This window comes from Anopheles coluzzii, chromosome 3 (assembly GCF_943734685.1).
Source record: "Anopheles coluzzii chromosome 3, AcolN3, whole genome shotgun sequence".
In the NCBI taxonomy this organism is placed as follows: domain Eukaryota; kingdom Metazoa; phylum Arthropoda; class Insecta; order Diptera; family Culicidae; genus Anopheles; species Anopheles coluzzii.
In genome coordinates, this window is record NC_064671.1 from 73,679,610 (window position 1) to 73,703,166 (window position 23,557).

General features: G+C 45.8%; 4 protein-coding genes across 5 annotated transcripts; all 4 read right to left on the reverse strand.

Annotated features, from left to right (window-relative positions):
- Window positions 1–4,464: 4,464 nt before the first annotated feature.
- On the reverse strand, window positions 4,465–7,201 carry LOC120959509 (SET and MYND domain-containing protein 4-like). Of its 2 annotated transcripts, XM_040382961.2 has the most exons (3): window positions 7,081–7,201; window positions 5,431–7,016; window positions 4,465–5,356 (listed from the first exon to the last, which is right to left on the reverse strand). In XM_040382961.2, the coding sequence occupies exons 2-3, from the start codon at window positions 6,981–6,983 to the stop codon at window positions 4,969–4,971; spliced, it is 1,941 nt and encodes a 646-aa protein (XP_040238895.2). In that variant the 5' UTR covers window positions 6,984–7,016; window positions 7,081–7,201; the 3' UTR covers window positions 4,465–4,968. The 2 variants fall into 2 exon arrangements, with proteins under 2 accessions (XP_040238895.2, XP_049466195.1); XM_049610238.1 differs by lacking the exon at window positions 7,081–7,201 and having other exon boundaries at window positions 5,431–7,070.
- A 674-nt stretch (window positions 7,202–7,875) lies between these two features.
- LOC120956256 (uncharacterized) lies at window positions 7,876–10,606 on the reverse strand. Its single transcript, XM_040377631.2, has 3 exons — window positions 10,455–10,606; window positions 8,777–10,360; window positions 7,876–8,702 (listed from the first exon to the last, which is right to left on the reverse strand). The coding sequence occupies exons 2-3, from the start codon at window positions 10,318–10,320 to the stop codon at window positions 8,318–8,320; spliced, it is 1,929 nt and encodes a 642-aa protein (XP_040233565.2). The 5' UTR covers window positions 10,321–10,360; window positions 10,455–10,606; the 3' UTR covers window positions 7,876–8,317.
- A 4,136-nt stretch (window positions 10,607–14,742) lies between these two features.
- On the reverse strand, window positions 14,743–17,667 carry LOC120958466 (SET and MYND domain-containing protein 4-like). Its single transcript, XM_040381297.2, has 3 exons — window positions 17,209–17,667; window positions 15,587–17,147; window positions 14,743–15,508 (listed from the first exon to the last, which is right to left on the reverse strand). Exons 2-3 carry the CDS (start codon window positions 17,107–17,109, stop codon window positions 15,154–15,156), a joined length of 1,878 nt encoding a protein of 625 aa, XP_040237231.2. The 5' UTR covers window positions 17,110–17,147; window positions 17,209–17,667; the 3' UTR covers window positions 14,743–15,153.
- A 541-nt stretch (window positions 17,668–18,208) lies between these two features.
- LOC120958465 (SET and MYND domain-containing protein 4-like) lies at window positions 18,209–21,520 on the reverse strand. The gene is made up of 3 exons (XM_040381296.2): window positions 21,359–21,520; window positions 19,730–21,296; window positions 18,209–19,654 (listed from the first exon to the last, which is right to left on the reverse strand). The coding sequence occupies exons 2-3, from the start codon at window positions 21,259–21,261 to the stop codon at window positions 19,270–19,272; spliced, it is 1,917 nt and encodes a 638-aa protein (XP_040237230.2). The 5' UTR covers window positions 21,262–21,296; window positions 21,359–21,520; the 3' UTR covers window positions 18,209–19,269.
- Window positions 21,521–23,557: the final 2,037 nt, after the last annotated feature.

The following is a 23,557-nucleotide window of genomic DNA, read 5'->3' on the forward strand; positions in this document are numbered from 1 at the left end:
GAAAAATTATCGAGACAAAAGTACAATCGTTCAGTACTATTATGAGGCCACGGACAAGTAAGGCCAGGTCAGACCAATTGATAGTGTATTTCTTTAAAAAAAAGCTCCAAGAAAATCGTTGCATCCTTAAAAAGCAATAGTGTGTAACCATTGTTCTCGTAAAATCAACAGTCAGGTTTTTATGGAATTATTCGTTTCTATTTTCTAATTTCTCCTCAAATTTGACCATATTAATTGGTCCGACAATCCATGTTATGGTGATCAAATTTGGAATAGTTCAACGATATGAATTGTCATATTAAAATATGTTCAGTTAATTTGTACTGAATAGGATCTTCCTATCTTTCAAAATCGCGCAAATATTTTCTCGGGCCTGACTGCATATTGTGGCGGGCCGGACTTTGCCGGCCGCTGCCGTCAAATTTTACGCGATCATTCATATCGATATTTCCTTTCCGCCGACCCTTCCAAATTTGACCCAAACCCTTCAACAGCTTGCTTTTCCACCATCACTTCGTCCAGTCCCCAAAAGATAGCAGGGGCACGAGTTCTTAGTTTTTGCGTGATAACATAGAAACAGGCCAAATTAAAAAGCGCACACATCGACATCGGAATCGATTCTTGAATGAAACCTCAACAGATAAAAAGAGCGTGCTTGGTGTCAGCCAATTTTTCTTGCTAATTTCTCCGGCTACGAACCGTTGTGTTGAGATCGGTTTCGGAGCCTTTTAATGTCGTATGTGCAAGTAGTTTGCGTGAGGCATCTCTTGTAACGGATTTCGCTTTACCCAACTCGCGCGTAACGTTCAATGCATTGGGCCAACGATGATGAAATGATATTGTTTTGAGCTGTGGGCATGTATCGCAGCGTTCTACGCTTCCAAATAAGGTGCACGTGTTAAACAAAAATATTGCACATGTTAAAAAGGCAAATGTTTTCTGCTTCTGATAGTAAAATGCTTATGATAAATAAAATAAATATGCTTCTGATAGGTCTGGTAGTAATAATAATAATAGTAATAATAAATCTGATTGTAAACATAACCCCCGGGGGGAAAATGGAGGTATATTGGGTTGACAACACCAAATAGAAGGGGCCCCTCAATCGACGGGATCATCAACGGGGCCCCAAATGGACGCGGCAATGGAGATTGTTCTTCGTATTATGGCTGTGTATGGCTGTATGTAGATGCATCTGTAACGGTTTTTGGTCTTGTTGTATTCGCAAAACTTGAAATAGTCGATAAAAACCATATATAAATGAACATGTTCCATAGGTTCCTTGAGTATTTTTATACCCTTCCCCCCTTTCTTCTAACTGAAACCTTTCCCATTTCCCCTTCTCTTCGGTCCACAAACTGGATGTGTTCGATTAGGGCCAAGAATGAAAATTTTAGTTTTTGCATTAAAAGACACACACAATCCACTATCCCAGGCCAGGAATGTGAATACCATTTTTCGTGTGAAACAGCTGTCTGCTTTTGGCACAGAATCGCAAAGCGGTAGCAGGGGCCCCGTATACAACAACAGGACGGTTCATCCCAGCCAAGAGCGCACACAATGACATCGATTTAACCATTCCTCGAATGAAACCTCAACCCACTGAACCCACCGTTGACCAAACGACCTTCCTAGGCTTTTTAAAGCGACGCGAGCTTGGTGTCATTTTTTCCTGCTAATTTCTCCGGCTACGAGCCGGTGTATTGAAATTTTGTTTAGGGGCCTTTAAATTTTTGTCTGTGTATGATGTGTGCTTGTGGCTGTTGAAACGGGTTTTCTTTGTGGTTAAACGCAGCGTTCTGTTCTGTGTGCTGTGCATTGGATTTTAGCAGCAAGTGTCTCCGCGTTTTTTTTTTGGTGAGCTCGTGCATCGACCATCCACACCAAGACACCAAATGGACGGGCCCTTCATTGACGGGGCCCCTTATAGACGGGGCCCCTTATCGACGGGGCCTCCTTACCGACGGGGGCCCTTACCGAAGGGGCCCCTTCATCGAAGAGTCCACATAATAGTTGGGGCCTCGTAAACCACCTTTGAGTTTTAGTTTCAGCATAGCTGTAACGGTTTTTTATCTTGTCTTCACGCAAAAAGTTGTATGTAAATAGTGATAAAACATCATTTTAATATTAACATGGCACAGTTTCTTTTTGGACATATAAATACCACCCCTTCCCGATTTCCCCTATTTGTCAGTTGACCACAAAAGTTGAGTAGGGCCCCGCGTGAAAATTTAAGGTTTTGCGTTAAAAGCAGGCACGCTCCACGATCTCAGGCTTGAGATGTGAATACCATTTTTCGCGTGAAAACAGCTGTCTGTTTTCGGCACACATCTGCAAAACAAGTATAGGGGCCCCTAGACAAGCGCAGGCACGTTTCATCCCAGCCAAATTGAAAAGCGCACACATCGATATCGATGGAATCGTTTCTCGAATGAAACCTCTACCCACTGGAGCACCGTTGCTTGCTTGATGTTAGTCAATTTTTCTTGCTAATTTTACCGGCTACGATCCGATGTATTGATATTGTGTTTCGGGGCCTTTAAACTTTTGTTTGGGTGTGTTGTATGCTTGTGTTGTGTAACGGGTTTTCGGTGGTAGTTAAGCGCAGCGTTCTGTGCATTCCATTTTAGCAGCAAGTTGCTCTGCGTGGTTGTGGGTTTGGGTGTCTCGTGCACAGGCCACCCACACCAGCAAAAATTGACGGTTTCTCGCTCTGTCCAATACTTTGCGCCAACGATGATGAGGTATTGATTTGAGCTGTGCGCGCGTGTCGCAGCGCAGCTTTGATGCAAGTATTGGCAGATTTCTTAGAACATTTAATGTGCTGCTTTGAGTAGTATGGGTCCCGGTTTTCTGCAGTTCGGGGCCCTCGACAAAATACAGTGAGTAAAGCGATGGGAAAAATGAATTAATTAAAAATGTGTCTTTTTGAAGTAGATGGTAAAAGTCCCATCCAGAGGGGGGGGGGGGGGGGGGGTAGAATCAGTACGAAGTCGAACATCACAATGACGGGGCCCCCTAGATCGACGGGGCCCCTGGCGGCCGCCCAGTCCGCCCACCGTTTAACGCGCCACTGCCCACGATTGTTTCACGTCCCTTCCTATACTCCACACACACCGACTGGGGTTGTGATTTATGAAATGCGGCCAACATATGCCGTCCACAAATTAGGGAACCGTACGTGAAGTTGGCGTTAAGTAAACGGTACCACACCATACACCGATGATGAAAGGTTTTCCGCATGTCGTAATTTTGGACAACATGCGACGCTTCAAACATTGACCAACTATGCTATCCCTGGCAAGTGGAGAGTGTAGATGGTTGCAGCATCTGGGCTGAGTTCTTGCACCTAAATAAACACCTCTCGCACCCTCCCACCAAGATGGCCAACATATGGCAGGACGTCGTGCTCAATGCAAACAACCCATCGGGAAGGAAGCCGGGACGCTCTTCAAATACACCATCGTAACCGATAAATCTGATTATGTCAAACTTATTAAACGTTCCGCCAATTTGTTTGCCACCATCAAATAAAACGTAAAATTTCATTATTCGCCTGGGAAAAAGCGCCTGTGCCTTGCGTAAAGCGGAAGGAACGCACACGAACCTACCACGCGCCTCGGTAGAGCTCAGGCAAAGCGGCGAACTCCTCGTATATTAATGTTTTTTTTTTACTGAGTTTGTTCATTCTGTCCCCAGAACTACTAGCAAGTATCAAGTTTCGTGTGCTAATAATTCTCTCCCTCTTCGATTGCTACCCTTTCCATTGGCGCGCGCGCGCGCTCGCTCCATATGTGTGGTAAGTCACCGTGAAAAGGCCCTTGGCAGGTTCAATACGGCTACGGCTTGGGATCGGTTGCTGGTAGCAAAGTGTTTTTTTACATTTTACGCTTCCCACAAACTCTCTCTCTCTCTTGAACTCTATTTTAGGGTAGGGATGAGCACCTTTCAGCCCCATTCCTCCCAGAAAAAGGTGTGTTCTACCGTTTGCTAATGTTTTTACCGCATCAAAGCGGGCTACAGCTTCGGCAAAACTTTCCACCCTGCTACCCTTTTATGAGGCTGGTGGCAGAATCACACACACACACACACACACACATATTTGGAATCACAATAGTGGCATCGCATGTGGGTGACTTTGTGCGTACCGAAGAACCCTGTAGGGACCGTTCGCTTTGGAATCCATTTTTCCAGTTGGAAAACTTTCCACAACCAATCGATCGACCTTTTGGGCGATACTTTGGTGATGCCATTCCTAGCGTCCTGACACGTCACCACCACCTGGTGCCGTTTCTCAGATTGCCGGTGACTTTCGGCAGTGGTCCGTAAAGGGCGAAAGCCTTAACGCTTTCGCACACGCTAGAAATGGTACGCAAAAATAAGCTTAACGAATATGAAGCCGTACACGAACGAGAGCGAAATTCCAATTCTTGCGCATCACTACGCATGGGTGGGGATAGGAATAGGCGTTGATGATATTGCTACAATTAAACAGAATTAGGAAATGTACAGCTTATTTGTTGAAAACGGAATATTTATTCAAGAGTAAATAAATTCTTACACTTCGTTTGCTAATTATGCTTTTCCAGAAGCCACTGCAAACCGTTCTGCATTGGCGTCTCTTCTCTGCATGTTAACAATTCAATAAGACCCGGGGTGCGATGGGAATGCTTCATTTGGTATCAGAGCAAAAGTGTAGCTTCCCCCCTTTTTCCTGGGCGTGTTCGTTATTCGTTCCGCGCTTCGATAATATAACACTCTACCAAGCGTTTCTTCGATTTGTTCGAACAGTCAAACAGTAAAAATGCTGTCTAAAATTCAAATAAGTTAATGCGATGCTTGCATATTGAAAAAAGGTGCAACAGAGGAGTTCACAAACTCCAGTTCATTAACTGTGTTCAGTAGTGAAAAAGAACAGAAGTGTTGGCTCTTTTGAAGAGAGGTGATAATAAGCATCGCTCGGTTTGCTCAACCACAGAAAAATCGCATCATTTGCTGCGCAGTGGTTTCCCAGCTCTTCTTGCTTAGCTCCCCAGTAAGGGTGAACATATCATCGTCCGGCGCGTAACCGTGCAACTTGCGCATGGTATGGGCCAGCAACAGCTCCGGACCCGTCACCACGCTCTGCAGGTGGCGCCGTTCCGCCTGATTAATGTACTCTACCAGCATGTGCACTTCCTGCTGCCAGTCCCAGTCTTTCAGACTCAGCCGCCGAAAGAAGTACTGCTCCTCCAGCAGCTTGACAGGACTGAAACCCACGACCCGAGATTGGCACGATGCGCAGCGACATTTGAAAAAGTGGGACAGCTGCAGTGCATGTCTTCTGGCCGAATCGTCGGGATCGAACGTCGAGAAGCTGAAAGGACATGTAAAGCAGACACACTCAGTGAGCCACCTGTTCTTGCAATTCGTACACATAGACACACTTACCCGTTGATATTGTACAGCTGCTCGCCGGCAGCGATCGGTCGGGTTGCTACCATAGCCAAGCGGCCATCGAGCAGATGGATCGGGGCCACGTTCGGTATGCAGCTATGGTTCACCATGCTAAACAGGGGGTAAATGGCAATCGCATGCGTTCGCTCCTCGTGGTGCACGTTCCTCGGACTCTTCCGATCGTCACTATTGTTGTTATCGACAGAAGACTCTTCCTCGCTCTCGTCGTCCTCCACATGGTCATCTTCAAGCTTCACGCGTTCCATGTGGTAAACATCATTCTTACTGGTCAGCGCCGTTTGCGTGTGCCGTAGCAGCAGTTCGAACAGGAGCTTGCGTCTTGACGGGCACGACCAGCAAAGCGGTCCGAGCTCGGTGCGGTCCAGCAGCAACCCCTGCACGATGTAGGCGAAAAATATGAGCGACGCTAGCTGTTTGTGATCGCGCCGGTTCTGGTTCGTGGCGAGCACGTGCACCGTGTCGTAGATATCGCGGTCCGTTGCTTTGTTCCAGTCCACCGTGAATGCATTCACCTTCGTTTCGTCCAGCGTGCCCATACGATAGATCCATTGCCCTAGAGACTGGTCGAAGGACGCAAAAGCCGTGGCAACCGTACGCAATCCCAACAACATCTCAACCGGGAAGCCAACACTGCGCCAACAGTCACGCAGCACGGCACATTCGTACCGATGGTACTGCTTGTGCGCTTTGTCGCGACATTCTTCCGAGCAGTACATCGCCACGGTGCATCCCTCGCAAGGAATTAGCGTAAACGTGTCCTCGTTGTGGCAGAAAGCGCAACGCTTGTACTGGTCTCTTTCGCAGAGTAGGGATGCGTACGGTTTCTCGATCATTAAAACATCGCCTGCCTTTAAATGCTGCGTCGTCACAAGATGACGACCGAATTCACTGTTCTGGCGCAGCTCCACACATTTCACCAGGTGAGGGATGTTCCGGTGCGCCTCGTAGCTCAACTGCAGTGCCGGACGGCCCGTGCCACGTGGGCGATATTTTCCAGGCGTGCGTTTTGCCGGATCCGGAAAGATAGGAGGGAGCAAGTTTAGGCACTTCTTAGCGTACTGTTCCCGCTCGCTCAGCTGATCCGCCAATCGTGCCGGGTAGTTCGAGGCCCGCGCTAGGCGTATGTTTTCCAAACACTCTTTAAACAGGTTAAACTTTAGACAGACCACCGAACGGTCACCGTACGCAAGCGCTCTTGCTTCGGAACCTGGCTCCGAGTACGCGATGCTCTCGTTGTAGTGCTGGAGCGCCTCCAAGTCCTTTCCTAGCTTCGGCACGAACAGTTCATTGCCACGATTGCGGGCCGCAAGCGCTTTCGCATTGTCCTTTGTGTCGGGTTGCAGATGCAGCCTTTCGCGCAACAGGGACGTGCGCAGATAGTCTTCAATTTCGCGCCTAATAATCGCTTCTGCCATCTCTGGCCGGGCTTGGGTAGCTTCGCTGATTCGGTGTTCGAACAACATCTCCCACAGTCGAAGAAAGTACTGTACCAAATCGAAATTGCTGTCGCCCAGCATGAGAGACATGTTCACGTCCTGGCTCTAGGGTTAAGCTCTTGTCTAAAAATTACAATCAAAACAGTGACAACAACTAGTCCACACCAGGAAAGATTACAAAACTCACGCAAAAACAAAATGGAGTCGAGTGGGAGTGGGATACGAGTGGAAAACAATTGCACAACTGTCGGGCTTAGTTTTCGGTCGGCGGCAATGTCGGTTACGTTGAAAATGAACAAGAGGGAACATGTTTGCCGCCGCAGGAAAAAAAAACTGACATTTCTCTGTTTTACCCAAGCAACAAAAACGTACAGCCCTCTAAGCAAGGTGACCAGAACTAACGACTAGTGAGTTAGAGATCGGATAAGGGTTCAAGATCGGATCCAGGATCAGTATGGGTTCAATTCCAGTTCTAGGACCGTAATGGACTTGTTTTCGCTTCGCAGGACCGGAATTGCTTCAGCTTTTGTACCAGAGTCGCTGTGGGCTGGTGATCGGTTCCGATAAACCTGCAGGAATTCCACGTCTGGCTTGGACTCACTATCAGTTCTAGTACCGGTTAGGTTTCAGTATCAGTTCCAGGACTGGTATGGATTCAGGAACAATTTTAAATTATGGGATCAGTTTCACGATCAGTATAGTTTCAGGGCCGGAATAGCTTAGGGTTCATTTGATGGACCGGTTTAGATGCAGCATCTATTCCCGGCTCCAATGCCGATATGGGTTCACGATCACTTCCTGTTTCCGTGAATCCCCAAAATAATGTAATAATGTAATCCGTATACATTTATTTCAATTTAAAGGAGCCTTTCGGGCCAATAGGCTTTTAGTCTGTGGGAGCGATTGATAGACGATGTAAGGTGTACTAATAAAGAGTTGCTTTTCTAATAAAGATAAAAATAAAATGATGTAAAAATAACAATCGGATTGTGCAAATAGAGCATTTATTCGGAGTAAACAAATTCTTAATGTCTATATTAGCAAACAATACTTTTAAGTAGATGACGATTCCAATTTACTCATAAACCATAAACTAAAGGATTGGTGCCGTATCCTCTGCTTGTTAACAATTTGATGGCCTGGCCATGGGAGTGATTTGTTAACATCCTAGAATTATTATTTTATTTCGTTCCGGCACTTGATTGGAATCGTTTTTTTTTTTCATTATTAACACCGGGCTAATAAGCTCTCTGCTTGCAAGACTTGAAATATATTTTTTCTTGATTGTTTTGATGATGTAAAAGGAAAATTCCCAAAATTCGACAAAAAGAAACAATAACACGTAGAGCATAAACATTGAAACGGAGAGAACGAGATTCAGTATTCAGGTAGGGCGAGTGAGATCAGTAACAGCGAAATCCACACTATCTGAAGTTCCTTATCAAAATTCGCTTAAAAATAGCTTCCAAACCAATCTCAGCAATACCCTCCATCTCGTTGAGCATATCATCCACCGGCGAGTAGCTGTGAATCATGCGCAGGGTATGCGACAGTATCACCTCCGCGGCCGTGATCTGATGCTTCGGATAGTGCCGCCCGGCCTGGTTCATGTACTCTACCAGCCGCGGCAGTCCCTGCACCACGTTATCCATCTCACGCAGCAGTAGGAGAAAATGTTCTTCCGCTAGGCTCTTATTACGGAAAGGCATGGGCCAACCAGATTGGCATGCCGGGCAGCGACAGTTGAAAAAGTACGATTGCTTCAGACAATATCTTCGGAACGAGGGGTCGAACTCCATTGTGAGAAAGCTGAAAAGAGTTTGTTTTTAAAAGAGATTTAAGTGAGAAAACTCTGCCCCACTTCCCACAAATCTTACACTTACTCATAGACGTCGAAGAGCTGCTCTCCGGCAGCGATCGGTCGGCTGGCTACAAAGGCACACCGGCCATCGAGCAGATGGATCGGGGCCACGTTCGGTATGCAGCTATGGTTCAGCATGCTGGACAGCGGGTAAACGGCAATTGCATGCGTTTCCTCCCCGTAGTCCGTGTATTCCTGTTCCTCCTCATCGTCCCTATCGTACCCGAAATAATTATCCTCATACTCGTCTTCCTCCTCATCGTCCTTCGAGCGTGTCATGTGATACACACCCTTCTTGTTGATCAGGGACGTTTGCACGTGGCGAAGCAGCAGATCGAACAGAAGCTTGTTTCTTGCCGGGTTTGACTCGCACAACGGTCCGAGCTCGGTGCGTTCCAGCAGTAGTAGGTGGACGATGGAGGTGAAAAATATGAGTTTCGACAGATCTTTGCGTCGTCGACGTTGCTGGTTCGTGGTGAGCACGTGTATCGTGTCGTAGATATCGCTGTCTGTAACCTCGTTCCAATCCATCGTAAATGCATTCACATTCGCTTCGTCCAGCGTGTTCAGATGATGGGCCAAACCCTCGAGATCCTGGTCGAAGGATGCGATGGCCGTGGCAACCGTACGCAATCCCACCATGCCCCCAAACAAGTGGCCAACAATGCGCCAACAGTCACGCAGCACGCCACACTCGTACCGATGATACTGCTTGTGCGCTTTGTCCATACATTCCTTGGAGCAGTACATCGTCACGGTGCATCCCTCGCAAGGAATCAGCGTAAACGTGTCCTCATTCTGACAAAAAGCGCAACGTTTATACCGTTCTGTGTCACATAGCAAGTTTGCGTACGGCTTCTCAATCAAAAACACGTCCCCTGCCTTTAGATGCTGCGTCGTCACCAAATGACGACCGTATTGGCTGTTCTGGCGCAACTCAACACATTTCGCCAGGTGAGGGATGTTTGCGTGTGGCTCATAGCTCAATTGCAGTGCAGGACAGCCCGTTTCACGTGCCCAATACTTTCCAGGCGTGTGCGTCACTCTGCGCGGAATGATTTGGGCATCATTTTCGATGCATCGCTTCACGTCCTGTTCGCGCTTGTTCAGCTTGTTCATCAAACGTGCCGGATAGTTCGAGGCCCGCGCTAGGCGTATGTTTTCCAAGCACTCTTGGGACAGGCCTAACTTCAGACAGACCACCGACCGGTTGCCGTACGCAAGCGCTCTTGCTTCTGAACCTGGCTCCGAGTACGCGATGCTCTCGTTGTAGTGCTGGAGCGACTCCAAGTACTTTCCTTGCATTGGAACGAACAGTTCATTGCCACGATTGCGGGCCGCAAGCGCTTTCGCATTGTCCTTTGTGTCGGGTTGCAGCTTAAGCCGGTCGCGAAACGGGAACGTGCGCAGAAAGTCATCGGTCTTGCGCTTAATGAGCTCTGCTAACTTATCCTTATCCGGCTGGTTCTGGATCAGTATGGCGACGCGGTGCTGCTTCGCTTCTTTCCAAAGTGTATCAAACAGCTTCGTCACATCGCACTTCTTGTTACTGAGCCGCTTAGACATGTTCACCTGTATATTGGGCTTGCTTTCGGGTTAACACCGTCTAAAATTATGTGTAAAACGCCGGACGAGTAAGAAAAGTCTAGAATAGAAATGAAAGTAGTGACCAAAGGCGGATTTAACCAGGCCTCACTCACGCAAAACAAAATGGAGCTAAGCGTTCTGGATAGATACGTGAATAAATAACTGCTTACAAACTCTGCTTTGTTTTTCCTCCGGCAGCAATGTCGGTTGCCGTGAGAGCGGACACAAAAGAACAGATTTGCCGCGCTTGCTGCAGCTGGATAAATTTGACATTTCTCTGATGTTTACCCAAACAGCAAAATCAAAAAGATAAAGGTAAATAAACAGGCCTCTGCGTTACGTGGCGTTACACTGCTTCTAGACGATCCGCAAATTGCCGTCACAAATTTTACGCAAAAGTAAGGTGGCGCACCCTAAGTAGGCGCAACGGGCAGATAGGTGAACGCACTTTTGAAGTCGTCCCAGAATTCACCTATCTGGGGTCAAAGGTCAGCAACGACAACAGCATGGAAGCTGAGTTGCGCGCAAGGATGCTGGCTGCCCGGTCATTCTACAGCCTGAGAAATAAGTTCACCACACGGCATCTGTCACGGCGGACGAAGTTGGCATATATATCGCACATATATTGTACCGGAACTCACACACAAGCCCTCTTAGCCGCGTTCGAGAGGAAGATGCTCAGAAGGATACTTGGCCCCGTTTGTGTGGAAGGACAATGGAGGAGCCGCTACAATGACGAGCTATACGAGATGTACGGCAACCTCACTGTCGTACAGCGTATCAAGCTCGCCAGGCTCCGGGGTTGCACGCATTGAAACGGACGTTCCAGTTCGTACAGTCTTTTTAGGCCGTCCACAGAAGACAGAGTCGATGGCGTGGTAGGCCTAAATGGAGGTGGCAGGATGGCGTGGAGACGTTTGCCATTAAGACCTAGATAACAGATTGGCGGACGAAGGCGCGAGACCGTGAGCGGTCTCGGACATTTCTGAGGCAGGCCTAGACCGCGATTGTAGCGCCGGATAAGAAAGTATAAAAGTAAGGTGGCGCTCTAGCACCAATCGAACCGCGGGCCGCTTAGTGTGTGTTGTGCGCTCGGACAAGCAGGTGTTGCGAGCAGCCGGTCGAGCAGGGCTCCCGGCAGGGCACGGTACGGCTGGCGCGCGGCCGAGTACTTTAGTGTGTATTGTGCTTGTGAGTTTATATTTATGATGTGTACTGTTATATCAGTGTTTGAATAAAGTACCTGATGCAAGCCAAAGACACAACAATTTTGATTCGCTTCTTTTTTCGGTCGACCGATTTCGGCCTACCCGTCAGTGAAAACGAAATCTAAACGATCAGTCCAAAGAAGCAGTGTAAGAGCGTTTCTACATACACCGAGAAAGCAGCTGAGAAAATAACTGACAGCATGCTTTGACAGCGACTGACAGCATTTTCGGCGAGAGAATTCTCCTCGGCATGCAAAGAACGATGGAGCTGAGAAAAAATTGAATTGGCAGTTTATGGCGAACGATCAATTATAGTTTGCATTTTTGCCGTCTAAAGGCCGGGCTACATTGATCGTACTCGCAAGTGTAATTTTGATTTTCACTAGCGCATCTGGCGGCGGCTGACAGAAGCATTTTGCCAAACAATTTGGAGCCGCTCCAGAAAATACGTTGATTTCCCATGTTTTTTACTTAAATCGGAGGAGAAAAGTTTTGTAAAACGTAGATACACATGTTTTGCACGCATTGCATCTATTTTTGCAATGAAAAACGATGGAAAAACTACTTAATTTTGAGATCCGGCATGACCATTCCCTCGATAACCAAAAAAAGCTTCCACCAGCCGCCGCCAGATGCGCTAGTGAAAATCAAAATTACGCTTGCGAGTACGATCAATGTAGCCCGGCCTTAATAATCGTAAAAATATTATTAAAAAGTAAAAGAAACTTTTTTGACTTCATTTTAGCGATTAAAATGGATGTTTTCAACATCATTTTAAAAGTCTCATCTCAGCGCTTTTCAGAACTTCTACACACACCAGCGTGAGAATCCGGTTGTCAATTCTCTCACTGCCATCTCTGAGCGTATACCTACGGCTCGTATGTTCAATTTTAGGAAGCTGGGCTACCAAAAGCTTCATCGTATTTTAGCCGATACCGATTGGTCCTTTATTGATGCTGACTGTGACATAAATCAAGCTGTAGCAGCATTTACTAATGTAATCACTTCCGCCTTCCCTTCCTGCTGTCCTCTCCTTAAACCCGCTCCTAATCCTAAGTGGTCGAACAAAGCTTTACGTCTATTAAAATCGGACAAAAATCGCGCTCAACGCGCCTCCCGTTTAAATAATACTTTTCACAATCTTTGTGTATATAAATGTGCGGCTAAGGCTTATCGTCTTCTTAATCGCCATCTGTATCGTCGCTACGTCCGGCGTCTTCAAATGCGCTTCACTATTGATCCTGGGTCATTCTTTCGTTTTGCGAACTCTCGGCGAGGCTCTGCTAGCCTTCCATCCACCCTGTTTCTTGATCTGTCCTCTGCTACGTCCAATCCTGATATATGTAACCTGTTTGCCAAACATTTCTCTAGTGTATTTGTCGATCCTAGTTCTTTTAAGGTTCCTTTGGACGTAGGCTTGTCTTACACGCCCTCTGATGTGATATCATGTAATTCAGTCGTTGTAAGTGAAAGCCTAGTAAAATCCGCTTTATCCAAACTTAAAACTTCGTTTTCACCAGGCCCTGATGGCATCCCTGCCTGTGTTTTGAAAAAATGTGGCAATACCCTCACTCCTGTTCTCACTCGTCTTTTTTCTCGCTCGCTTAGTGTAGGGATTTTTCCTAGTCAATGGAAACTAGCTTGGCTTGTTCCCATTTATAAGAAAGGTGACGGCACACTAGCATCAAACTACAGAGGCATTTCTATTTTTTGTGCGTGTTCTAAAATCCTCGAGTCAATTGTCCATTTATCTGTAATGCCTTGTGTAAAAAATTATATTTCTACGGAACAACACGGCTTTATGCCCAATCGCTCAGTGTCCACCAACCTAATGTGTTTTTTGTCCTCTCTATATCACTACCTGTCTAGTGGTAAGCAAGTAGACACTATCTATACCGATTTCAAAGCGGCATTTGACAGTATACCTCTATCATTACTTGTTGCTAAGCTTCGAAAACTAGGTTTCGGTGGCTCTATATTGCCATGGTTCAACTCCTATCTTGAGAATCGTTCATATGTAGTTAAAATCTGTGGCTCTTTCTCTGAATGTTTTCTTAGTTCTTCGGGTGTCCCACAAGGTAGTGTCCTTAGTCCCTTACTGTTCATTCTCTTCCTCAATGACTGTACTTCGATCCTTCCTCCTAACGGCTTCTTTCTATATGCGGATGACGTTAAAAATTTTCTTCCTGTATCTTCTACAGCTGATTGTCTAGTCCTTCAATCCTGGCTCTGTAAATTCTCTACATGGTGTGCTTCTAACGGTTTAGTCCTGTGTCCTGAAAAATGTTCTGTCTTGTCTTTCTTCCGATCCTCTACAAGTATAACTCATGCTTATAGTGTCTGCGATGCCCCTATTCCCCGTGCGTCCTTGTCTAAGGATCTTGGCGTCTTCTTTGACCCGAGTCTTTCTTTCAAGGAGCACACGGACTATGTCATCAACAAGGCCAACAAAAGTCTTGGTTATATTTGTCGCATGTCCACTGGAATTCGTGAGCCTTTTTGTCTTAAGTCCCTTTATTGTTGTTGGGTCCGTTCCGTACTAGAATATGCCTGTGTCATCTGGTCTCCTGTCCAACTATCTCTGCTCCAAAGGATTGAGAGGATCCAGAGACGTTTTACAAGGATCGTATTTCGTAGGTCGCTGGGTCATCACTCTATTCCGCTTCCTTCGTATGACGATAGATGCACTCTATTAGGCCTTGCCAAGTTGGAGCACCGCCTCTCGGTCGCTCAGGATTCTTTCGTTGCTGGCATATTGCTCAATACGATTGATCAATACTCTTTCACTTCTGTCGCGCTTATATTTGTATGCACCTTGTCGCACCTTACGTTATCGTTTTCGTCTCCAGTTACCTATATGTCGTACACGTTTTGCTCGCAATGAGCCTTTTGTAAGAGCTATGTCGTCTTTTAATAGTACTTCTGATCTGTTCGATTTCAACATATCCTGTCTACCGATCCCGTCTTCGCTCCTTTTCCGTACCATAAACTCCTTCCAACTCCTTCGTGAATAATTGTATACTATAGTCAGTAAGCACTATTTGCTGTAACCCAACGTGGCCGAGCAATTAATAAAATAAAAATAAATAAATAAATAAACTACTGCTACCTTAGCCATTGGTTCGTGCTAGAAAAAAACTCATAAACAAAGGAAAATTATTAGGTCGTCGGGATGCTGTGTTACGTTACAGGAAAATCGTGGTTCAAGAATCCAGGAGCCGTAGATGAAAAAAAAACTAAATAAGCATTTGTAGTAAAAATAATAAAAAAGTATATTTTTCATGTAACAAAAACAATCACGGAAATTCGATAAGATTCTGATATATAAAGAAAAGATGACATTTCAGCAGATTACTTCTTCCCATGCGAAGGTGAGCTAAATCGAACAAAAGGCAAAATCCGCAACATAATCATAATCATTCAAAGCGGCTGCCCAGTAGTGATGGGTAATCCGGAGCGGAGTCATGGATCAACTCCGACTCCGGTGCGCAAAATATGATTCCGGCTCCAGATCATAACTGGATTCGACTCCGGATCAGTCCGGATCACTCCGGATCAGTCCGGATCACTCCGGATTACTCCGGTCACCGGGAAAAAATTGTATTTACCCATCACAACTGCCCAGTACACCAAAGTTCCCAAACTCGTCTTCCGCATCATCCTCCAGCGAGTAGCTGTGAATGATGCGCAAGCTACGCACCAGCATCACTTCCGCGGCCGTATACTGATGCTTCGGATAACACCTTCCCACCTCGTTCATGTGCTCTATCAGCTTCGGCAGATGATTCCTCATCTGCACCGAATTACTCATCGCCCGGAGAAACTTTTCTTCCTCTTGGTTCATATTGCGCACACTGACGTACGAACATGATTCGCACACTGCGCAGCGACACTTGAAGTAGTAGCATTGTTCCAGGCAAAGTAAACGGAGCGAGCTGGCGAACTCCGTTGTACCGAAGCTGAAAGGAGATTGTGAAGAGATTTTTGTGAGCAATCTTTATTCAACCCCTGTTTCATTTCCCATCGATCAGACTTACCCATAGACGTCGAACAGCTGCTCTCCGGCAGCGATCGGTCGGCTGACTACAAAGGCACACCGGCCATCGAGCAGATGGATCGGGGCCACGTTCGGTATGCAGCTATGGTTCGCCATGCTAAACAAGGGGTAAACGGCAATCGCATGCGTTCGCTCTTCGAATATATCCTCGTCGTCGCTATCGTACCCAAAATTATTAAACTCATACTCGTCTTCCTGGTCGATCTCACAACACTTCATATGTGACACCTGCTTCTTGTTAATCGGGGACGTTTGCACGTGGCGTAGCAGCAGATCGAACAGAAGTTTGCTTCTTGCCGGGTTTGACTCACACAACGTTCCGAGCTCAGTACGCTCCAGCAGCAGTCGGTGCACGATTGAAGCGAAAAATATGAGCATCGCCAGATCTTTGCAACTCCGCCGTTTCTGGTTCGTGGCGAGCACGTGTACCGTGTCGTACATATCGCTGTCTGTTATCTCGTTCCAGTCCACCGTGAATGCATTCACCTTCGCTTCGTCCAGCGTGTTCAGGTGATCGATCCAACCCTCCAGATCCTGCTCGAAGGATGCAAAAGCCGTAGCAACCGTACGCAATCCCATTATTCCCCCCGGCAAGGAGCCAATCATGCGCCAACAGTCACGCAGCACACCACACTCGTACCGATGATACTGCTTGTGCGCTTTGTCCATACATTCCTTCGAGCAGTACATTGTCACGGTGCATCCCTCGCAAGGAATGAGCGTAAACCTGTCCTCATTCTGACAGAAATCACAACGCTTGTACCGTTCCTGATCATTCAGCATGCTAGCGTACGGCTTCTCAATCAGCAGGACGTCTCCCACCTTTAGTTTCTGCGTCGTCACCAAATGACGACCGACTTCACTGTTCTGGCGCAGCTCAACACATTTCACCAACTGAGGGACGTTTGCGTGTGCCTCGTAGCTCAACTTCAGTTCCGGATAGACCATGTAACGTGGCCGATGCTTGCCAAACTCGATTGGTTTTCCGTCGCAAGGTTCTGCATACATTTCCTCGATGCGTCGCTTCACGTGCTGCTCGCGCTTGTTCATCTTGTCAGCCAATCGCGCCGGGTAGTTCGAGGCTCGCGCTAGGCGTATGGTTTCCAAACACTCCTCGTACATGTCTAACCTTAGACAGACCGCCGACCGGTTGCCGTACGCAAGTGCTCTGGTTTCCGAACCTGGCTCCGAGCACGCGATGCTCTCGTTGTAGTGCTGGAGCGACTTCAAGCACTCACCTTCCGTGGCGAACAGTTCATTGCCACGGTTACGGGCCGCAACCGCGTTGGCGTTGTCCTTTGTGTCGGGTTGCAGCTTAAGCCGGTCGTGAAACGGGAACGTGCGCAGAAACTCATCGATTTCGCGCTTAATAATTTCTGGTATCTTATCCTTGTCCGGCTGGTTCTGGGTAGGCTCGATGATGCGCTGCTTGAGCGATTCCTCCCATAGTTGATCGAACAGGTTCCCCACATCCCACGCGTCATCCTGGAGCCGCTCGGACATGCTCAATGCTGTGTTCAGTTTGTCTTCGTGTTAAAGTCCTAAATTAAAATTAAAACATGAACAACAAAGCTTTACACCATGATAGATGAACAAACTTACGTGAAACAAAATGGAGATGCGTGTTTCAGGTGAAAGAACAGCTTACCAAACTTGCCTTTGTTTTCTATCGGCGTTAGTTCCGTTATGATGAAAACGAACATGCACGAACAGGTTTGCCGCGCTTGTTGCAGGCAGAAGAAGTGACGTTTCTCGAGCGATTGGTTTACCCAAGTAACAAAAACGACAAAAAGTCTGCGCCGCTAAAACGAAAAAAAAAAACTAGTTGCAGTATAACGCATTGTAATGCTCCTTTTTCGGTCGACCAATGTCGGACCACCCGTCGGACCACCCGAGCGAAATCCCGACGAAGTTGCTGCCCAAGCGCCACAGATTAAGCTTAAACGACTGGAAAATCAAATATTCAGAGCAAAAAAACGAAAGCTCCATAGCTATATTGGTTTGATTAATAGATGGCGTTACTACAACTCATCATTATACAGTGGAGCGCCGTTTATCCGGACTTCTCAGGACCTGACCTCGCCCGGATAAGCGAATAACACGAATAATGAGTAAAATGATTATTTTATCACCAATTCCTGTTTGGGTTTTGAAAATTTTTCTTCTTTCTGATAACAATAATCCAGTTTTCATTCATTTCATGTTTTTCCAACAAGAATATTTGAAATTTGCCATGAATTATAGTGTTTTTTGTTATGAAAATGTGCTCGTTTAACCGCTTTTTCAAATATGCTCCTCGTAACGCAATGTCATCATTGTATTGAACTGCCATTTCTCAAAGGCACGGATAAACGGAAAGCCGGATAAACGGCGCTCCACTGTATTGTCTTTCTTTTCTTGCAATGTGTTTCGACATGTTTCATCTAATTATAACCTATATAGCCTTCCAACTTTCCGAGCAAATATCTATATGAATGGTCGTGTGGTCAGATACGTGGGGATCAACCCCATGGACCATTCATTACTCAAATCTCATTTGACTCAGTGCTGGTGGTTTATAATGGAGCTTAGTATTTAAACAAACGTATTTCCGTTCTAGTTCTAACGATGCATAACTTCAATGCGAAACCAAAGAACAGTACAAAGGGAATGAGAAAGCTTTCTAAGCGAGGAAGCTCCACTGGTTGGGCAACCAACAGATGGCGCAACCAGCTTTTTGCTATTTTTAGAATGCTTGAGTCGTTTGCCGTCTGCTAAACGAAATCTGTCTATATTCCGTTTAGTTAGACAGATTGAGTCATTTAGAACCCGTTTAGTGGTCGTTTAGCGGATTTGTGGCACTTGAATTTTAGTATCGTTCTGCAGCGCATACCGACAAGTTAACACAAATTACACTTAAGTATACCTGTTATTCTCATAAAAAATGAAGAAAATAAAACAAACTTATTATTTGCTTTATTTGCGTAACAAGAGTTACTTTTTGGTTGCCCAACTTTTTCGTTACGGTAGTTTTTTTAATTGTCTGGCAGCGGCCTAACTCATTGTAACGCTTCTTTTTATCGGTCGGTCCACCCGAAGACACAACAAAATCCAAACTAAATTGCTGTTAGAGATAGAGATAAACTACAGTCCAGTCCAAACCAACAATTGAATACAAATTTAACCTATGTTTTCCTATTATTGTTATTACAACTGTGGAAAATTCCGTTTACAAAAACGAGCGTTACTAGTCGGTTGTCATAACGTTTTCATTACGGTCGTTTTTCACCTTGCAAATTGTTAATTATAAGGTCGAAACCATGCAAATGAAATGTAACGCTTCGTTTTTCGGAACGAAAATCAAACGAAATTGCTGTTTGTTTTATTAGGGATAAAACTGTTATCAACGCTGTACAGTCTGACAATTTGACAAACAGCCAACAAAAACGCTAACCCCGTGCGATTTCTTTTTAAGATTTGCTTGTTTAGTTTGGTAATGAAAAGGAAAAAAACGCTGAAAATTCAAATCAACTATATTATTGCTGTAGTAGGAGCAGCATAAAAGTTCGATTATATTCTAATAGTAAAACAGAACATAATAATGGCATTCTTCTTCAGTAGATTAGTACTCCTCTTTGAAGGTGAACGAAATCTACACACACAAAAACTCCTCGATTTGCTCCACTATATCTGACTCGCTAGTAGAATTCGACTCAAAGTAGCTACCAAACCCGTGTCGTCGACCTCCCGAATCGGGTTACGTATATCATCATCCTTGCAGTAGCCGTGCCTCATGCGCAAGGCGTGCGGCAGCAGCAGTTCGGTAGCCATTAAATAATGCTTAGGATAGTGCCGCCCCGCATGGTTCAAGTACTGCACCAGGAACGGTATTTTATGCTCCACCTTATCCAGCACGCGCAGCAGCAGGGTATAGTTGGGATCCGCTCGGACGACACTGTCGAGAGTGACGTGCACATTTTGTTGGCATGCTGCGCAGTGACACTTGAAAAAGAAGGTGCGTTTCAGGCTATATTTTCTGAGCGACCAGTGGTAATTGATCGAAGAAACACTGGAAAGAAAATATAAACAGAGATTTGAGTGAGAAACACACCTTACCGTAAAAAGGCGCAGCGCACACACTTACTCGTAAAGATCGAACAGCTGCTCTCCGGCAGCGATTGGTCGACCGGCTATGTAAGCACACCGGCCATCGAGCAAATTGATCGGGGCCACGTTCGGTACGCAGCTGTGGTTGAGCATGCTGGACAGCGGGTAAACGGCCATCGCATGCGTTTGCTCTGAGTGGTTAATTTCTTTCGCTTCGTCAACGCTATCGCCAAAGCCGAAATAATTGTCCTCCTCCTCCTCATCGTCCTCCTCGCGTTCCATGTGCAGCACCCGCTTCTTGTTGATCAGGGAAGTTTGCACGTGGCGTAGCAGCAGATCGAACAGAAGTTTGCTTCTTGTCGGACTCGACTCACACAGCGGTCCAAAGTCTGTGCGTTCCAACAGTAACCGGTGCACAATGGAGGCGAAAAATATTAGCTCCGCCAGATCTTTCCGACCACGCCGCTTCTGGTTCGTGGCGAGCACTTGTACCGTGTCGTAGATATCGCTGACCGTTGCGTTGTTCCAATCCATCGTAAATGCATTCACATTCGTTTCGTCCAGCGTGTTCAGATGATCATTCCATCCCTCGAGATCCTGGTCGAAGGATGCAAAAGCCGTGGCAACCGTACGCAATCCCACCATGCCCTTCAACAAAAGGCCAACAATGCGCCAACAGTCACGCAGCACGCCACACTCGTACCGATGGTACTGCTTGTGCGCTTTGTCCATACATTCCTTCGAGCAGTACATCGCCACGGTGCATCCCTCGCAAGGAATCAGCGTAAACGTGTCCTCATTCTGACAAAAAGCGCAACGTTTATACCGTTCTGTGTCACATAGCAAGTTTGCGTACGGCATCTCAATCAAAAACACGTCTCCTGCCTTCAGATTCTGCGTCGTCACCAAATGACGACCGTATTCCTTATTCTGACGCAGTTCCACACATTTTACTAGCTGGGGAACGTTTGCGTGTGCCTCATAGCTCAATTGCAGTGCCGGATGGCCCGAGTCACGTGGCCGGTACTTTCCAGGCGTATGTTTAACCTTGTCCGGAAATACACCAGCATCTTTAACGATGCATCGCTTCACGTGCTGCTCGCGCTTCTTCAACTTGTACGCCAATCGCACCGGATACTTCGAGGCCCTTGCTAAGCGTATGTTTTCCAAGCACTCTTCGTACAGGCCAAACTTCAGACAGACCGCCGAACGGTTACCGTACGCGAGCGCTCTTGCTTCGGAACCTGGCTCCGAGTACGCGATACTTTCGTTGTAGTGCTGGAGCGACTCCAAGTACTCACCGATCAAAGGGGTGAACAGTTCATTGCCACGGTTACGGGCCGCAAGCGCTTTCGCGTTGTCCTTTGTGTCGGGTTGCAGCTTAAACCGATCCCGAAACGGGAACGTGCGCAGAAACTCATCGATTTCGCGCTTAATGATCTCGGCTATCTTTTCTTTATCCTGCTGGTCTTTGGTGGATTCGATGATGCGCTGCTTGAGTGATTCTCGCCACAGTTCACCAAATAGCTTCGTTACATTGCATTTGTCGTCACTGAGCTTCTCCGACATATTTGGGTATGAGTTTTTCAGGCGGTTAACCAAGTCTGAAATGGACATTAAAATATGAACAACACATAGCTGGACTAGGTTATATGATACAACTCACGAGAAACAATTGGGAGCAGAGCGTGGCAGGGACGTTCGCCGGCAAACAATTGCGCACCTAAATTGCTTTGTTTTCGATAGACTGTGATGTCAGTTATGATGAAACTGTACAGGAAGGAACAGGTTTGCCGCGCTTGCTGCGCAGCAGGACCCAACTGACATTGATCTGATGTTAAGCGTACCCAAATAAGGCTGGAAATAGACGAATCGAGATCGTCGCGGTACCGCGAAAATCGCGTATGACTTGAGCTGTCAATTCTGTTATAAAATCTGACAGATAGGCGAGATAATCGCGGTTCGTGTATGGAACCATCCGAGGTCTGGTGACGATTGAATGTGCCAAGAAGAAATAATGTTTATCAATTTTCGAATCAAATTGGTTATTTCACATGGTTTATGCAAAATAAAATACAAAACTCTTTTCCCTACACGTTTTTTCAAACGAATTCACCAGAAAAAGTGATAGCAATCGGTTCGCGCTACCGCGAAAATCTCCGGAATACCGAAGTTGGGTATGTCTGCGAAACAGCAGGCGCGATCGGAGGCGCGGAAGATTTGACAGCCCAACTGTTCTACAACTGTTATAAACAAAGCGCGAATTTCGCGGTACCGCGACGATCTCGGTTCGTCTATTTCCAGCCTAACAAAAATGCCATCAAGGATCCCAGCCCATGTGACAGTTGCTCGAAAATGATTTTCCATATCTGCTCGACTAGTACTCGATACGCCTGAGATTGTGGATTTGTGTGTGATCAACTGAAACCGCCAAGATTCTATTTATCCGTAAATTATACGTTCTTCTCTCCATACACAATGACGTTCAGGTAATTTTCCATTTATAGCTTTGGTTATTGATAAAGAATGCTAGATAATTTTGTGGGACGTTATTTTGTGAAAATTTTCCGTTTTTTAAGTATTAAACTGGAAACCAGCCAGTCTCGTGCTACAGTCGTCAACTCGTACGACTTAATAATATGCCTGTCATGCATTCAAGGTCCATTCCAAATGGACCGTGCCGCCATACGTAGGACTGACTATCCTGCTATGGGAGGAAATAAATTAGTCACTGAAAGCCAACCCCACAAGTGGGTACAAGGCAGGCCTTGTCCGACAACGGTTGTTGACCAAAAAAAGAAGAAGAAACTGAAAATTACCTATTCTATCGATAAGAAACGTTATTTTCCGGCAAAAACAAAAGAAAGAAACCAAAAATTTTCATCGTATTTGACTTTAAAGGGCTTTTACTAAATTCCCTTAAATTGGTGTAGTTTAAGAGAAGTTTAATGCGTCAATGTAAGGGAAATAATTAAAATTCTTAATAATTCATGCTCATAAATGGCAATTGACATATTCGAGCTCAAAAAATCGGGGTTTCAAGCTATTTCCCTTAAAGTGGCTCATTAAAATATCTTCAAACTACCAGTTTAAGGGACTTATACAGCAAGCCCCTTAAAATCGACTGTGACGTGGCTATGTCGTTGCTTTCTTCTCTATTCTTTTGAAAATAACGAATCCAATTCTTCCCAAGCGCCACAGATTATTTTATTTTATTTATTTTATTTTATTTAAGATTAAGCTTAAACGACTGGAAAATTGAATATCCATAGAAAAAAAATGAAAGCTCCACAGCTTCATTGGTTTGATCAATAGATGGCGTATTACAACTCATCATCATATTGCTATCCGTTTCTTGCAATGTGTTTCGACAAGTTTCATCTTATCATGACCTATATAGCCTTCTAACTTCCAGAGCAAAAATCTATATGAATGGTCGTGTGGTCAGATACGTGGGTATCAACACTAACGAACATTACTTAAATCTCACTTGCTTCAGTGCTGAAGGTTTCCGTTGGAGTTTAGTATTTAAACAATCGTATCGCCGTTCTAGTTCTAGCGATGCATAACTTCAATGCGAAACCATACAACAGTACAGAGGAAATGAGAAAGCTCTCCTCCAAGCGATGAAGTTCAACTGGTTGGGGTATCCCACCAACAGAGAGCGCCACCAGCTTTTTCGCTATTTTTAGAATGCATGAGTCGTTTGCCGTCTGCTAAACGAAGTCTTTCTATATTCCGTTTAGGTAGAGAACTTGAGTCGTTTAGAAGTCTTTTAGTGGTCGTTTAGTGGATTTGTTTGGCACTTGGGTTATTACTGGACGTATAGTCATTTAAAAAAAAAAAAAAAACCGAATTTTCACGA

Coding starts and splice junctions, on each gene's coding strand:
- LOC120958465 (XM_040381296.2), bottom strand. CDS start 21,261: ATGTCGGAGAAGCTCAGTGACGACAAATGCAATGTAACGAAGCTATTT. Junction 19,655..19,729: donor CAGCTGTTCGATCTTTACGA/GTAAGTGTGTGC, acceptor TTTTCTTTCCAG/TGTTTCTTCGATCAATTACC.
- LOC120956256 (XM_040377631.2), bottom strand. CDS start 10,320: ATGTCTAAGCGGCTCAGTAACAAGAAGTGCGATGTGACGAAGCTGTTT. Junction 8,703..8,776: donor CAGCTCTTCGACGTCTATGA/GTAAGTGTAAGA, acceptor AACTCTTTTCAG/CTTTCTCACAATGGAGTTCG.
- LOC120958466 (XM_040381297.2), bottom strand. CDS start 17,109: ATGTCCGAGCGGCTCCAGGATGACGCGTGGGATGTGGGGAACCTGTTC. Junction 15,509..15,586: donor CAGCTGTTCGACGTCTATGG/GTAAGTCTGATC, acceptor ATCTCCTTTCAG/CTTCGGTACAACGGAGTTCG.
- LOC120959509 (XM_040382961.2), bottom strand. CDS start 6,983: ATGTCTCTCATGCTGGGCGACAGCAATTTCGATTTGGTACAGTACTTT. Junction 5,357..5,430: donor CAGCTGTACAATATCAACGG/GTAAGTGTGTCT, acceptor ATGTCCTTTCAG/CTTCTCGACGTTCGATCCCG.